At 49.8% G+C, this 14984-nt stretch overlaps 1 protein-coding gene across 3 annotated transcripts in view; it reads right to left on the bottom strand.

Annotated features, from left to right (window-relative positions):
• Window positions 1-545: 545 nt before the first annotated feature.
• SAMD4A (sterile alpha motif domain containing 4A) overlaps window positions 546-14984 on the bottom strand; it is a 208090-nt gene continuing 193651 nt past the window's right edge. For all 3 annotated transcript variants that reach the window (XM_029950983.1, XM_029950982.1, XM_029950984.1), the window contains 3 exons: window positions 13623-13749; window positions 5840-5923; window positions 546-767 (listed from right to left, as the gene is read on the bottom strand). In XM_029950983.1, the coding sequence (XP_029806843.1) occupies window positions 739-767; window positions 5840-5923; window positions 13623-13749 (240 nt within the window). In that variant the 3' untranslated portion in view covers window positions 546-738. The remainder of the gene's footprint in view (window positions 768-5839; window positions 5924-13622; window positions 13750-14984) is intronic.

Here is a 14984-nt window from a genome sequence, read left to right on the forward strand (position 1 = left end):
TCGGCAGCCATTGTAAGAGATAACCCTGCTGCTATTATAAAAATAGAGGGAAAAAATGAGTCCGTATCAACAAATCCTTTACAAAAACCATAGTATGAAGAGAAGTTCTATCCAAACTCTTTACACATTATGTACCCTTTAAAATTGTTATGTAAACAATACACAAAGTTTCTCTGCAATTTTGTCGGAGGGGACGTTCTCCCTCCGCCGCCTATGCCGTGCGGCCCTCTCCCGCGGCCTGACTCCAAGCCGGGTCCTCGGGGAAAGCCGATCCGGGCAGCGGGGAGGGCGGGCTGCCATCTGACTTTGGTCGCACGCCCGCACGACTGTGTCGGGTCCTGGGGCCTGACTGCAGAGGCTGCTCCCAAGCCCAAGGCCTCCGCCTCCCTCCCGCGGCTCTCCCCGTCTCTCTTCCACGGCGGTACTCTTTGTGTTCTCTTCTCCCCCTCTTTCCATCCAGGAGGCCACCTGCGTTCCCTCGTTTCCCTAGAGACCCCTCCCCACCCCGCACACAAGCCATCCCGTGACAGAAACAAATGACAAAATTACCAATCCCCGGTCTACTGATATGTTTACAAGGACGACCTACGCTCTCACAAAATCAAAATGGGAGAGGGACCAGGGGGGAAAAAAGGCTGCAAAGTATCTCAGAGGATTCTGTGCAGCCCTGAAGATGGTTGACACTGGACCCGCAGCAGTCGATTTCACGGCCAGCGCGGTCACTCTCATCTTCAGCTTCTAGATTGTGGAGGTCCGGTCAACCCCGTCTGGGAGAGAAAGAACACACGATGGGCACAGGTGAACAAAGGAAACCGTTCCTTCACGTCCACCTAGTCCCACACCGCGCACGCTGGGCTTCCTCGTCTCTGAAGACAGGCAAGGGCCAAACTTACTCGCTCATTCGTTCACACGCCCACCCACTCAGCATCTGGAGAACAGCCATTTTTCCAAGAGCTGTAATGAGGCTGGGAGCCAACATGAAAAGACCTAGTGCTCTCACATCCTAGTCGGGGCAGACCTGTAAAGCCACAGTGAGGTAGGAGTGATAACTGCTATGACGGGGTATGTACCAGGCACAGCAGGAACTTGGAGAAGAAATAGGTTGCGCCTGGAAGTCAAGGACAGTTTCACAGAGAAGAAAATGACTTTTGTAAGAAGGTGCTGGTAGGAGAAGAGAGGAGGAGGCAGAAAAGGGAGGGGATGCGGAGGGCGTCCAGTTCACGTATAGGTGTGTGATGTTGGTCATCAAATGGTGGCGCTGGGGGCTGGATGGAGGTCTAGGGTGAGGGGTTGGAGAATGGAGGAGTGGCAGGAGATGTGCCAAAGAGCTGGTGGGGGGCTTCTAGAGACATGCGGGTGGACCTGTCCAGCGCACACCCCTTTGGCACATCTGTCACTGAGTCCCTGTTGAAAGACTGGGCATGAGGTGGCTGTGACTGAGCCCTGGCCACAGCTGAGTAGACCAGGCGTATGCATCTGACCCAAAATGATCCAGCTTCTCAGTCTCAATCTGATTAGGTGCAGACAACATTGTTAGAGGCTGTGGGCACTGGGAACTGAAAGATCCTGTGGGAGTGGCTGAGTGAGTGCTGTGGCTATGGAGCGTAGACTGTGTCTCCATTATGGAGAGTTGATGAAAAAGTGGAAGATGTGCATGTCCGAGAGAAAGGCAATGAGGAAACAGACTGCAGAGGAAGCTGATGGCTGCCCAGCTCCTTTTTGCTTGTCTGCTTACACGTGGGACTATAGGAGTGTCCCTGCCCCAGAATGAGGGCGTCAGGGTCTTGTGTACAATGAACAGGAGCTTGGATTTGGTCATTGGGGCATTATAAGCTGAGCAGTTAGATCTAATTTTAGAATGGTTTCTCTGGCTGTTGTGTCAGATGACCTAAAGGAGGAAAAGGCTCATGGCAGGAGGGCCCCAGCAGTGGTTCATGCTGGGGACTGTCTGCAAGGGCTTATCCAGTGAGCAGAGAGAAGCATAGGTTTGCCATCGTAGTAGGCAGAAGCAGCTGTGTTCAGTGACCACTAAATGAAGGCCAGGGAGGGATGCAGGAAGCCTCCCTGGTTTTACTGATATCCAGTCAGCACGTGTGTCCTGCTCTGCGCTTGGATGTGACTAACCTGGTCTACCAGGAGGAGCATCTAGATGCAGCAGGCAGAACTCAGGTGTGACAGGGGAGTGGCACAGTGTTCAGGGAAAGCTGGAGGACAAGTGCTGAGTCCACGGCACAGGCCTGGCCTCCTCATGGGCAGATTCACATAATTACAAGAGACAGTACCAGGTTTCCGGGTTTGCTGGGTTTCTCCCAATGGTAACATTTTGCCAAACTATAATGTTACCACGAAAGTACTGATGTGGATACAATCAACCAATCTACTTGGATTTTCCCAATTTTATTTGTACTTGTGGGTGTCCCTAAAGTTCCATATGGTTTTTGGAGAGATCTTAAAGAAGAAAAGCAAATGACCCTTGGGAGTGTTTGTGGTATCAGGTCGTCAGTCCCAGAGGCCCCCACATGTGAATTTATAATCAGTAATCTGGCTGACCTCTGCAGGTGTTAACCTGAACCTCTTATGGTGGTTCTGCACTGGTAATGGGCCATGGGAAACAGTGGTGCAAGCTGTGCACTGCACAACTTCCAGGAGCACCATTCACATGTATTCATTATAGGTTTTATAGTTATTACGACAAATATCAAGTAAGGGCAGAACAGCATCGAGAAAGTGGAGCCTTTTTCTAATTTGCAGTTTCCATATCAGCTAGAAGTGGGGCTGTTAAGTCCTAAGAAGGAATAAGGAGAGAAGGTCAGAAGGAATGGCAAGGGGATCACGTGAAAACATGAATCCTGGAGCAGCAGAGGGTGGACTGGGCATTCCTCTTTATGGTAGGATTCACTGCAGACGTCATCCTGCTTGAAGGAGCCTTGCTTTTGTAAAGCTGTGGCTGTTCCTGCCCATATAACCCCTCTGCAGGAGGAAGACAGCAGCCACGCCTGAGTCTTCCTTTATATCTAGGGCCACCAATCAAGAGCAGGCCCAGAAGAGCCAGATGAAAGCCTTAAATATTCACCAACCAAGATGGCAGAGGCAACTGCCTCCTGGGTGCTGTTGGAGAGGCCAGGGGAGGGGCAAAGAAGAGACAGAAAGGGAAGGCCAAAGAGAAAAATGGCTTAGACTGATACAGTGAGAGGGTGGGGGGGAAGGCAGGGGGCTGCAGTTAGTGGAGGACACTGAGGCCAGAGATGTCAGCACAAAAGGTTGGGCCCCCAAGGCCTGGGGCCCATGGACCAGCCACATTAGAATGACCATCCTAGGATGTGGTATCCCAGGAACTTGGACACCCTCCCTTCTTGTCCTGAGACACAGGCAGAGGAACCTCTTTTACTTTGCTTTACTGTCCCTCATTATTTGTCCTCCTGTAAAATGACTAATTCATTGGCATTCTGTCCCCAGCAAGGTCATCTTCCCCAGCACCTGGAGGAGGTGGGCTAGCAGAGAGGTGCAGTGATAGTGGGAGGGCTCGATGCCACTGTGCCTAGTTGGGGCACCCTGAACGTAATTTGCATCCTTTGCTCAGGAAAATGCTTATAAGGCTTCCCACCAGAGAGGATTATTGAGGGAAAATATAGCAATACCAAGGCTTAGGAGATTAACAAGATGAAAACATTAACAAAAAAATTAAAAAATCAGTTCAAAGAGGTTTTCTGTAAATACAGAAGAATGGGCTAAAAAATGAAGCCTTTTCAATGAAAACCTCCCTTTAATAAAGAGCATTTGGCCTTCTTGCTACCAATGATGATAATGTTAGCACTTAGCAGTTTGATAAGGGCTTCCAACATGCCAATTATCTGAGATATAGCTAGCCCTGGGGGAGAAGGTCAGTTTTCCTTGCTGACTCTCAAAGGCAGCGGGAATTCCTCACCCACCAGCCACTGTTGGGTGGGAGGGAGCTTGGGCTGCCTGCAGTGCACTGAGCTTGGCCTGAATTCTCAGGGTCTGGGAGGCTTCCCTTTTTGAAACGTTGAAATGTAATTTGCATATCACAAATTCCACCCTTTTAAAGCGTACAATTCAGAAGTTTTTCGTATATTCACAGAGTTGTGCAGCCATCACCACTAGGTAATTCCAGGACATTTTCACCTAGTACCCATTAAGTAGTCACTCTCCACTGCCAGTTTCCTCGGCCCCTGACAACCACTAATCTGTACCGCCTGTCTCTGTAGATATGCCTGTTTTGGACATCTCATAAATTCCTAAATGGAATTATATGCTGTGTGGCCTTCTGTGTCTAGCTTCTTTCATACAGCATAATGTTTTCAAGGTTCATCCATATTGTAGCATGTATCAGTAGCTCATTCCTTTTTAAGGCTGTATGATATTCCACTGTCTCTTTATACAACATTTCACTCATCCATTTCCACATGTGGATGGACCTTGGGTTTGTTTCCCATTACTCATCAGGGGCTGTCAGTGTGCTGACCCAATCCCCTTGGTGAGCTGGCGAAGAGGAGCTCATGGCACCTCCCCCCTACAGCGGTACCAGGGGTGCACCACTGATGCTGTGAAGCTGCTAGGATGGGAGTGGCCAGGGGTTTGCAGATGGGGTTCCTGGAACCCTAGGGAGGTCCCATCAGGAGCTGTGCCTCCCCACTGTCTGTTCAGTCAGCAGTGCTGGGAAGCCTTCAGCTCGCTCCCTTCTGGTACTGAGTGGAGGCTTGCTCTGGGCTCTGGAGAGCCTTGCACAGCTGAGGTCAAGTGGGTGCTGTCCTTGCTTCCTGATCTGCTCCAGGTAGAACATTTTTGGCCTCATATTTGGTGTCAGGATAAGACTGTGTTTGCAGGGACTAAAAATCTATAAACCCCTGGTCAGGAGGACGAAGCTTGGGGAAGAGCAGCTGACAGCAGCCTTTCTCCTCACTGCTGCCGGATAGCACAAATGTTGGCTCTAGGTGTGCCGACCTCCCATCTCCAGGGTGGGTGAGCACATCCTGACTGGAGAGGGCTACTGGGAAGGGTCGCAGGAGGCCTCTCTGACTCAGAGCCTCCTGGAGGTTGGCAGGAAAGGGTGGATATCTCTCCTCGGCCTGCCAAACATCCCCAGGGCTGGCTAGGAAACCAGGCTGGAGTAAGGCACTTGGTTGGTACCAGGAGGGCACTGAAGGCCTCCTGGGACTCTTGTGATGACATAGGGCTTCAGACCAAATGAACAGTGGGACGACCTAGCTGCTTCTGGAGCTCCCTTTGGGGCTGCAGCCCGTAGGCACATTGAACTGGATCCTCCCTATCACACTGTGAAGGACATCTCAGACTGCTTGGGGTTCCAGGCGTCATGGAAGCCATTTGGAACAGGGAGACAGAAAAACAAGCAGGGATTTTGGTTTCAAAAATTCTATTTTTAGAGCAAGCCGGGATATGCTTGGACCAGACTGGGAGATCTAGTGCCGAGAAGGAAAGAATCCAATTCTGTGGGGGGATGTTGCCACTAAAAGCCATGTCTTGTGTTTCTGACTCCTCCAGCTCACAGCATTTGGCTGGGGCAGCTGCGGTGGTGGGACCTCAGTGTGCACTGGGTGGGTGGCTCTGAGCAGAGAGTGAGCCTCGGTCTGCAGGTTCCTGACTCACCCACCAGAAAAGGAGGAGCAGGGCCCTGCGGGCAACTAGGCGTAGTATGGCTTGATGAGGACCCAACACCACCCTGAAGCCATTCTCCCTCCCTGTCCCCTGCCTACCTCCCTTGCGCCTTCCCCATTACTCCTGAGCCACTGCCAGAGTGTGGACAGCACAGGACTGGGAGTCCTCCCAGCCATGCGGTAAAATGCAAGGAGGACCCACTCACCTCCCAGGGCGTGCTCGGTCATACTGAGGCACAAGGACTCCAGCCTGTTGTTGATGTCAGGTTCAGTCACAGGAAGCTGGAATTCTGCAAGGGACAAAGGGTTATGTTGGTGACAGAGACTCCAAGAACGAGGAGTAGGTATGCACTCCACCCTGGGAGGACTCAGGGGACTATCAGGGTCAGTATGGCGGAAAGTTACGCTCTGGTTTCAACCAACCGCTGAGTCTGTTAGACGCAGAGTCCATTGTGAACATGGGCGGCTAGAAGAAAACTGGTAACTAAAAGTAGCTGGTCACAGATAGTCTATCCAGCCTTTGCTCAGAACCCTCCAACAGCTTCCCGTCCGAGTAAAAACTAACCCCCTGCCGTGGCCCACGTGGTCTGGCCTTTATTAACCTCTGCTCTCTCCTTCCTTCATTCCATTCCAAGTCCTCTTCTGCCCCAGGGACTTTGCACTGCCCAGAATTGTGGTTCTTGGATATTTTCATGGCTTAGCTTGCATTCTCCCTGCCTTACATCTCTGGCTCGGCTACTGTCTCTTTAGAAAGGGCATTATATATACACAGAACTTTCCTGGCTCTATCCCCTTCCTCGGCTTTATTTACTTTTGTCCACAGCTATCACCAACATCTGACATATTACATATGTATTTGTTGCTTGCCTCCAGTTAGGTTTTCACTTCACTGGAGCAGGACTTGGCTCTGCTGCTGCCTGTGCCTAGAACCGGCACCTAGAACTTGGTGCATGTCTGCTTCCTTACAAGGAAATGGAAACCACAGCGTGGCGAGTGCCTCTTCCGAATCCATGACTGTGCCAGGTGCCCAGTTCTTAAGCGGGACCCAGAGAGGCCAAGGGACTTGTGAGGTTGCCCGGGTGACACAAGAACCCATGAAGGTCTGACTCCAGAGCTGGCACTGCCCTGCGCACTGCAGCAGCTACGGCGGCCTGTCGGGACTCTCAGCCTCCAGCCACTTGGAAGGGCTGAGTTGTCTGCTGTGGGGCTCACTCCCCAGGACGATGCTGGGTGCATTCTAACCACCAGGCCTCCTGGACCCTCTCTCTCTCCAGGCTCCAGTCCTCGTCCTCAGAGCGGGAGGCAGCCCAGGGGAGCCGCCCCTGTTCTGCTGGGGCTCTCGCTGTCTGTACCTCCCCCGTCCCTCATTCTGGGAAGCTCCTGAGCATCTTTCAATGGCTTGGAAGCACCCTGCAGACAGCGACAGTGCTTTTTTATTTCCTATAACATACCCAGCCGTGGTCTTCTGGCACACTTCATATATGACTATTGAATGATGAAAAAGAGGGAACAAGAAATAGAAGGAAAGTCTGACAGCTAAGAATTGTGAAATCTTATGGCGGGAGTAGGGGTGGGGGCAGAAAAAATCAGCAGTGGGATATGTTCTGAGGGCCTGGGAATTTTAACATGGCCACGGTCTTCATAGGCGACTATGGGAAACTTATCATTGTGCCTTAGCTCTGCCATCTCTAAGTGGGAAAAGGATCCTGGTGACCCAAGCTTCAGGCCATTTCTTTGTTCCTTCGAATCTCCACCAGGGGGCACTTGGGGGCTGGAGGGCGGGATTACAAATGAGGTTAGGTTGGTGGTTTAGTGGGATAGGAAGTTGAAACCAATGGCTAAGCCAAAGTATTTGTTTTCCTTGATTAGCTATACATTTAGGTTTTTCTCTGCAATCTGTGTTCCCCATTGCCGGCTAATTCAGAGGCCGATGTCATTTCTGTTGTTTAAAATTCTTAGAGTAGATGGGCAAGATGGATCAATATGGAAAGCACTGGGGAGCAGACAGGGTTCTTTCTGACACAAGTTCCAGCCAGCATCAATGGGTTTGAAAGGCAACTGTGCCAATTTATGAGCAGACAGAGGACGGTTGGGCTTCCCGGGAAGCTGGGAGCCAGAGAGAATTGAAGGGTCTTTCCCACCCCACCCACTGTTGCTCTCAGAGTAGGGTCGGGGCAATCAGACAATCCAGAGGGAAGAGTATTTTAGTATTTTCATCCATTCATGTGAAAATCATATGCATGCAAAATTAGCAGCCTTCAGGGTGTGAAATCTATAAAATAGAAACACAGTTTTATATATAGCCAGTTAGCAAATATGAAAAAAAAAACCCTCAGCAATTATAACCATCCATATGCTCATTGTAAAATTTAGTTTACTCTCTAGCACTCCCCTTTAAACAAACACTGTGGAGAGATTTGGATAAATAAAGATGCTCGACATTTGGAGAGAAGTGTTTCAGCTGCAGGATTTCTTGCCAACACGCAGCAAAATGCCATATTCCCAGCCTAGGACTGAGTGTTCAAAAAAGGGGGCTGAGAAATGCGGGGCTCTCCACTCTAGAATCTCCAAACCTTAGTGGCTGCTCTTTTAGGTTGAAAGTTGGCACAGTTCTTTTCATCCTTCAGCTCTTCCCTCTGGTGCGCTAGGGTGTCACGACCCCCCACCACTCCCAGGGTGGCTCTGAAAAATTCTTAGTCTTGGGAGAAGCCCATATGTTCACACTCCAGAGTTTCCTAATAGTGTGACTTTTTAATTGTGTATTTGATAAAAACAGATCCGTGGCATCTCCCCATACATACAAGACAGAGTGAGACCAGCTGGGTGGATAACAGCTTCCATCTCAGGCTGGAAGCCCTCAGCCAGGCGTGGCTTGGGTGGGCAGAACTCTTACAGCCCGAGAGAAGCATTTGGGCAGCTCCTGCCACCCAGGGGCACAAGAACCAGCAGGCCAGCTCTTGTCTTTAGCCTGGGCCCCCAGCTGTAATGGACCAGACAGACATAGTTTTATGCCTTCAATGAGGCAAAAAGGAAAGACTCACTAAGCCTTCTCTGCTGTTGCTTGCAACAGGCCTGTTTCCTTAGCTCAGGTGATATCTCTGAGAACTAGGAATTTTTCCCCTCACCATCAGACCATTCCAGTATTCAGTGAGGATCCCCCATTTTAGGATGCCCAGGGTTTAGGCTGACCTGGGACTTTTTAATTGTGTCTTTCTAGAAGTTCCACAAGTACAGAGCCTAATGCTCAGGTCCAGGGTCAAGAAGATTCTGTAAGGAAGCAGCCACCCATTCCTAATGAAGTGCTGCTGTTGGGTCCACCTGGTGGAGGGGCAGAACCCATGTGGCTTCTCCTTGGCAGAAACCAGGCACCTCAGCTGAGTGTCCCCTATGTGGCACCTGTGGTGCAATTCTGCAGCTCGCTCCCAGTCCCTGAGGCTGAGGTAAAGAGGCCAGTGTCTTTAGTACTTTAGAATAATGAATGGACGAAAACCCTCTAGACTCCCACTTTGCCAATGATAGCTTAGACTACCTGTTGAATAACTAGGAAGGCTTCAAGTTAAGAGAGAAATCCAGGAAGCTGACGAAGAGAGGAAAGAGGATGGAGAAGTGGGCTCGGACTGGATAAGGAGAGTAAGGGGAGAAAGGGAAACAGGGAAGATGGGAACCAAGCAGACAGGGGAGGGCCGTAACAGAAGGAAAAGAAATCAGTGACAGTAGGGAAACAGCCACACTGATTATCACAGACACAGTTGTGGTGGTCATGGTGGGGGCAGAGGAAGAGAAGTAAGTCTGCTATGGGGAATGCAGCTTTTCTCTGGTGGCCTAATTCCTAAACCTGCAGAAGTCTGTGCCGGGGAAATCCTCTGGGATCCACACTTTCATGCAAAATGACAAGGAGAATACGGTAGGAGACAATATTGTACTATCTTGCCCCAGATTGGTCTCTCTGAGTTTAACTTTCAGAGGCATGAGAGCATAAGCCCAGCTGGGTTTTTGGCTGTGATACAACTGATTCATTTACCAACCTTCCTACCTATTATCTGCCAGTCCTGAGCAGGACTGTTTGCCTTGGTTGACTAGAAGTGAGGGAGTAAATGTGCATCAGGTACTTTAAGTGGGTCCCTGTTCTGGTCTCTTCCTCTGCATGGCAGCTCCTTCCATCCCCCTCATGGACCTAGTGTGCGGATGGTACTCTTCCTCTCCCCACTCTTCCAAAAGGCAGTTCTCTGGGAGGAATCTGAAACTCACACCAAGGAGGAAGTGAATGATAACATCTTTGTGCACTGTGCTTCCAGGGGTGTACCCTTCTTATCGTGGAAGAGATGCAGCCAGGAGCTGTGCATAGGGGAGGTTTGCTATGGTGAACAGATAGGTCACATCACGAAACACCTTACTCATCTCCCATCTGGGCCATCCAGTACCAATGGTAGTTTGCAGGTGATTTCGCGCAAGTGAAGAGATTCCCCAGAATGTCTCTCTGTGAGGCTGCCCAGCCTACCCTTTCCCATGCTTTTCCTTTAAAGTTGGCTCCTGGTCCCTCTGCCTTTTCCTGTCAGGCCCTCCAGGTGGTTAAGGGCTTTTACGGCCTTGTGTTGCACCAGGGCTGTTGTGAGATCCTCTCTGACCGGCTCCCAAGAGTTGGCTGAGCTGGGGTCAGCAGGAACAGATCTGCTTCCAGGAGAAGGTAATCAATCTCCAAGCAATTTCCAAACTAATTTTCCAATTTGGATAACACCCTGCCTTTTGAGGAAACCTGACGTCACTCACCAGGCACCACACTTGTTTTGAGCTCAAGCCACCCCTCTGGTTAGTTTACCAGACCCTCTTCCCCCTGCTCTGAGAGGACCAGCTTAGTGCTTCTTAGTGCTTCACTTAGCGGCTCTCTTAGTTTGTCCTGGGAAACATCTAAACTGTCTATGTGGGAATACATTAAAAAATAACCCCTGACAGGGCCTCCTAGGGGTCCACAAATTCTGTAGATCCAGGAAAGAAGACATGGTCTTGTAGATTCAAGCCAGGTGACTGGTCAATTAATACAATTGGGGGTTGTGAGAACCCCCTCGTTGCTGCAACAAGCCCCCAGACTTTGGAGACGTTTAAAGTCTTCCACCATTTTAATGGAAGTATTTAAGTTTACAGAATCAAAACTTTTTCAGAATGTGTTATAGGTTCCAAGATTTACCCATATGGTTTTAAATGGATGTTCTTAAGACTTCTAATGGCCAGGTGGAAGCCACTCTGCTGTACTGTAAACACAGTTTTCTGAGTATTTAATTTGGGGTTGGTTATATATCTCTACTCCATTTTGTGTTCACTACTACTACCACTTGTGTAAAGATGGAAGCCACTTGCTGCCTTTAAGATTTTGACTCCTTGATATGACACTTGCAGTTTAATCCAGCCGCCCTGGCTACCAGCCCCTAGATCCCTGCCTAGTTAACAAGGATGTGCTGCTTTGAGTGGAAGGCCCATCCCCGAGAGACCCCGCCTCCCTAGGACAACTCTGTCTGGGCCTGGCTGTGGCAGTTGGACGGGCCTGTCCTGTAAAGGAGGCTGTCTCCTCGGGAAGAAGCAAGAGTTCTGGTCACAACTTGCGGTCTTGAAAACCAGTGTCTGATCTGTAAGGGGCAGGGATGACCCTGGAGACTGAGGAGGAGCCATCCTTGTGCCCATGGCAGTGACTTTCTTCAGCCTCTGTTCCCTTCAGCCAGGGATCCTGAGTCATGGCTGTGCCCTGCCTCACCCTTCATGACCGTGCCCCAGGAAGAGCCACCAAGCGTGGGCTAAGTGTGCTAGTCAGGACATAGGAGTGGCCCCTGTCCAGTACTCATCAGTGTATTTTCAATCAGGAAATCTGGAGTAGCCCTGTCCCCATGACTTGGCTGTTATTAGAAATGCTGAGGTTCATCAGGGCCTTGCTGGAAGTGGGTTTGTAATGCTTGTGCTAGAGGCTAATTTAAACCCCCATTCCAAAAAATAATCCCCAAGCAGGTTCTAGAATTCTAAGTCCAGCTACAAAGAACATTGTTTAGAGACTTTTGGGTTAACTACCAGGAAAACTGAAAATCATTATAAGTGGCTGCCTCTGAGAGATGAGACTGTGGGCTGGAAGGGGGAGGGGAAAGCGGCAGTCACTTTTCCTTAAAAGCCCTCCTCTATTATTTGATTTTTAAACTATGGGAACAACAGGCTTCATGGGAAGAGGGTACAAATGATCTTAGGGTCACAGGTGCCCTGAGCCTGAGCAAGCAGCTCAGAACTACTGTACAACAGCAGAGGGGAAACAAAAATGCAGATGGAGGATGTGTGTCTACAGACTCTGATAGTTTTCCTAGCGATGGCCAACTCTTCCTGGTGGGCCTGGTCTTCCCAATTAAGACAGGGAGAAGGTGGGGAAGAACAGAGGACTGAGGACTTGGAAGAGACCAAAAAAAGGGATGGATAAGAGGTTAGAATGCAGCAAGGAGGCTACAAATGTATGGGGACTGAAGGAGCAGGAGAGAGGTAGGCTGCAGTCCCAGGACCGAGGTCAGGGGGAAAGATCTCCTTGTACCCAGGATGTCTTCAAATATTGTCTAGATTCTCTTTTATTGAGAACGGATTACACTTAATTCTGCACCAAAACAGAGACTGGGACTAAATGACCTAGGGAGAAGACCTTCAGTGTCCCTAAATTTTATCAAATATCTTTTCCCAGGAAGGTACAAGTATCAAAACAGAGTAAAAGGAGCTTTAAAACAAATGTATGCACATAGGAAAGGTTCTAGGAAGTCAAGAAGCAACTTCAAACAAGCATCTGGACCATTATCCTTTCCTGACATACCTTACCTTGTGGTGGCTTCTCAGCCCCCCTTCCTCCTCAGTGCCTCCCTACTTCTTCCAGACACACGCCTGCTCAAAATCTTCCACACATCCCTCCCTGAGAGTGGCTGGGGTCTGAGCTCCTTGGCCTTGGACTCCGAGCCCTCATCATCAGCTGTAATCCTTCCAGCTCCCTTCGTCTACTCTCTGCTACTTCAGTCTGGCCCTTTGACTCAGCAACACCTTCTGGAACCCACTGAGGTACTTGGTACAATTGTAGTCTTGCTCCCTTCACTCCTTCGGCCTGCAGCTCCACCCTCCTCTTTCTACTTCTTCACCCTCTGTCACCTGAAGCTAAGCTCCAGTTCCAAGAAGCTCTCTTGCCCAGCCAGGCCACAGTAACATTTCCTCTCCTTAAAATTCCAGAAGATTTACTGTACAAAGTGTGTCTGCTGCCTAGGGTGGGTATTTTCCTATAGGTACAACACTCGTTCCTGACTTTCCCACCTAGAAGTCACCTAGCTAGATGACTTTGCATGGCTTTATAGGACTCATGGGGTCTTAAGAGGTCACTGTCTGTATAGACAAAGTGTGCAAGCAGTTGTTATCTGTTCATAATCCTGGCTACTCTGTTTTAGGAGGCACAACTGTACAATCAGTACAGCTGATTTGAGGTGCACCAAGTTGCTCTTTAACCCAATATGTCATGTTTGCAAGGCACTCCCAAACCAGGGGTAAGAGTCTCAGTGCCAATGCTTTCAAGTTTCCTCTTTCTCTGTCTCACTTCCTGCACATCCCCCCACCTATACACAAAGTACACACACACAAACACACACACACACACACACACATTCACTACACATGGAACCTCTCCCAACTCCCCCAAATAGCCCTCCAGTGATATCTCTGGTTTAATCAATCTAGAAATATGACTAGTATCAAAAATATCCCCGTCAGATTGCAACTGACTCTGGGGCTCCATGTGCTGGCTCCCAGCCAACCAGCCGCTATTCATGCTGGCAAGGCACAGTTTAAAAAAGGAAAGGCTTCTATAAGCTCAAAAGAATGCGTGGTGACAGTCGAGGCTAAGCACTTTCCGGCTGGGTTCACAGGGGCATCTATTTTGGCGTCCTGGCCTCCCCTGTGTCAGGGGGAGGCAAGAGGGAGAGATCAAGTGCAGGGCCCTACCTGGCTGCTGGAACATCAGCATATTCTGTGGAGAAGTGTGCACAGGCAACGAGCGGGTCCTTTGGACTGAGCTGTGGGTGCGGCTTGGCATGCTGTTGCTGCCCCCAGGATTGGCAAACCAGAGGTTCTAATGAGAAACGCAAAAGGGGAGCCATTAGTCCAGACAGGGGAGGGGGTGTGGAGCAGGGCCACTGGCCAGAATTCAAGAGGCAAATACCCCTGGAGAACTCTTTGCTAACTTCTGGAAAAGGGCTTGCAGGCCAGCGCTACCCTTCTGCATATTTATAGAGAGGGGGGTTTGGATTCCATTCATTTTATCCCCCTCTCCAAGCCCGGGGCCTCTCTAAGCCCCAGCTTACTCTGGACAGCTCTCTTCCCTCACTATCTCCAAAACTCTTTTTATCCCTTTTGTTGCCTTTGCTTTTCCTATCACTTTTTTCAGGGATGGGAAGAGTTCTATAAATGTTTGCAACGAAGAGCACAAACTATTTCAGGGCTCTCATTTGATTTTCCTTTTGAGATTCTTACAACTTACTACAAAGCAAGGGGGAGAAAAAAAGAATCTTTCAGCTGGCAACAAGCTGGCACACTTAGCTTGCGTTTATTATCATGCGGGTGTCCTAGTGGTGACTTCCTCTTGAACTGATTTGGGGCTTCCCACAACAGTCAAATAGTGGGGCTTTCTCATACCTTATTCTATCCCCTGGGGAGTAAATGCTGTCCATTCTGCCTGGGACTGTTTTCCTGTTTTTAAGCCAATCTATCATCCCTAAGTTTCTCCTGACAACCCAGGCCCACTTGTGTCCCTCTAATCCCAGCCCCAACCTACAGAGCCCCACGGAGCTGGGCTCACAGGTGCCCATGCATTGGGCAGGGTAGGGAAACAGGACTGGGTGGGGAGGACCCTTGGGACAGAAGTCAGCTCTGTATCCCATAGCAAACACTCTGGGCAGCCTAGCCTTAACAGGCAGAGAATGTTCTAATTTTCCCTCTGGTAGCCTCTCTCAGGCTCCTCTTCGGATTTTCCACCACAGCTGGGACCATGACAAAGGAGGTATCTGCAAATAAAAAGGCTGAGAAAGCTCCTTAGATGCTCTGGCTCCTCTGGAACCCAGATGTGGAAGGTGTTGAGGTCTGCTAGGGCAGGTAAAGGAGCCAGGAAAATAACAGATAGGTCTTGCATTTCTTCCTAAAGGCCCCATGTGCAGGGCCACACAAAGGTTAAGGTGGTTATAGGGCATCCTAAGTAAAACCACATGAAGCAGGTGCAGCCATGTAATTGCTGTGTCTCCCAGAGAAACAGTGCAAACAGCTGGTTCCCTCTGAGCACAGGGACACCTGCATCTCACTGTGGCCTTCCCT

The sequence above is a fragment of the Suricata suricatta genome, chromosome 9, assembly GCF_006229205.1.
Source record: "Suricata suricatta isolate VVHF042 chromosome 9, meerkat_22Aug2017_6uvM2_HiC, whole genome shotgun sequence".
Classification (NCBI taxonomy): Eukaryota; Metazoa; Chordata; class Mammalia; order Carnivora; family Herpestidae; genus Suricata; species Suricata suricatta.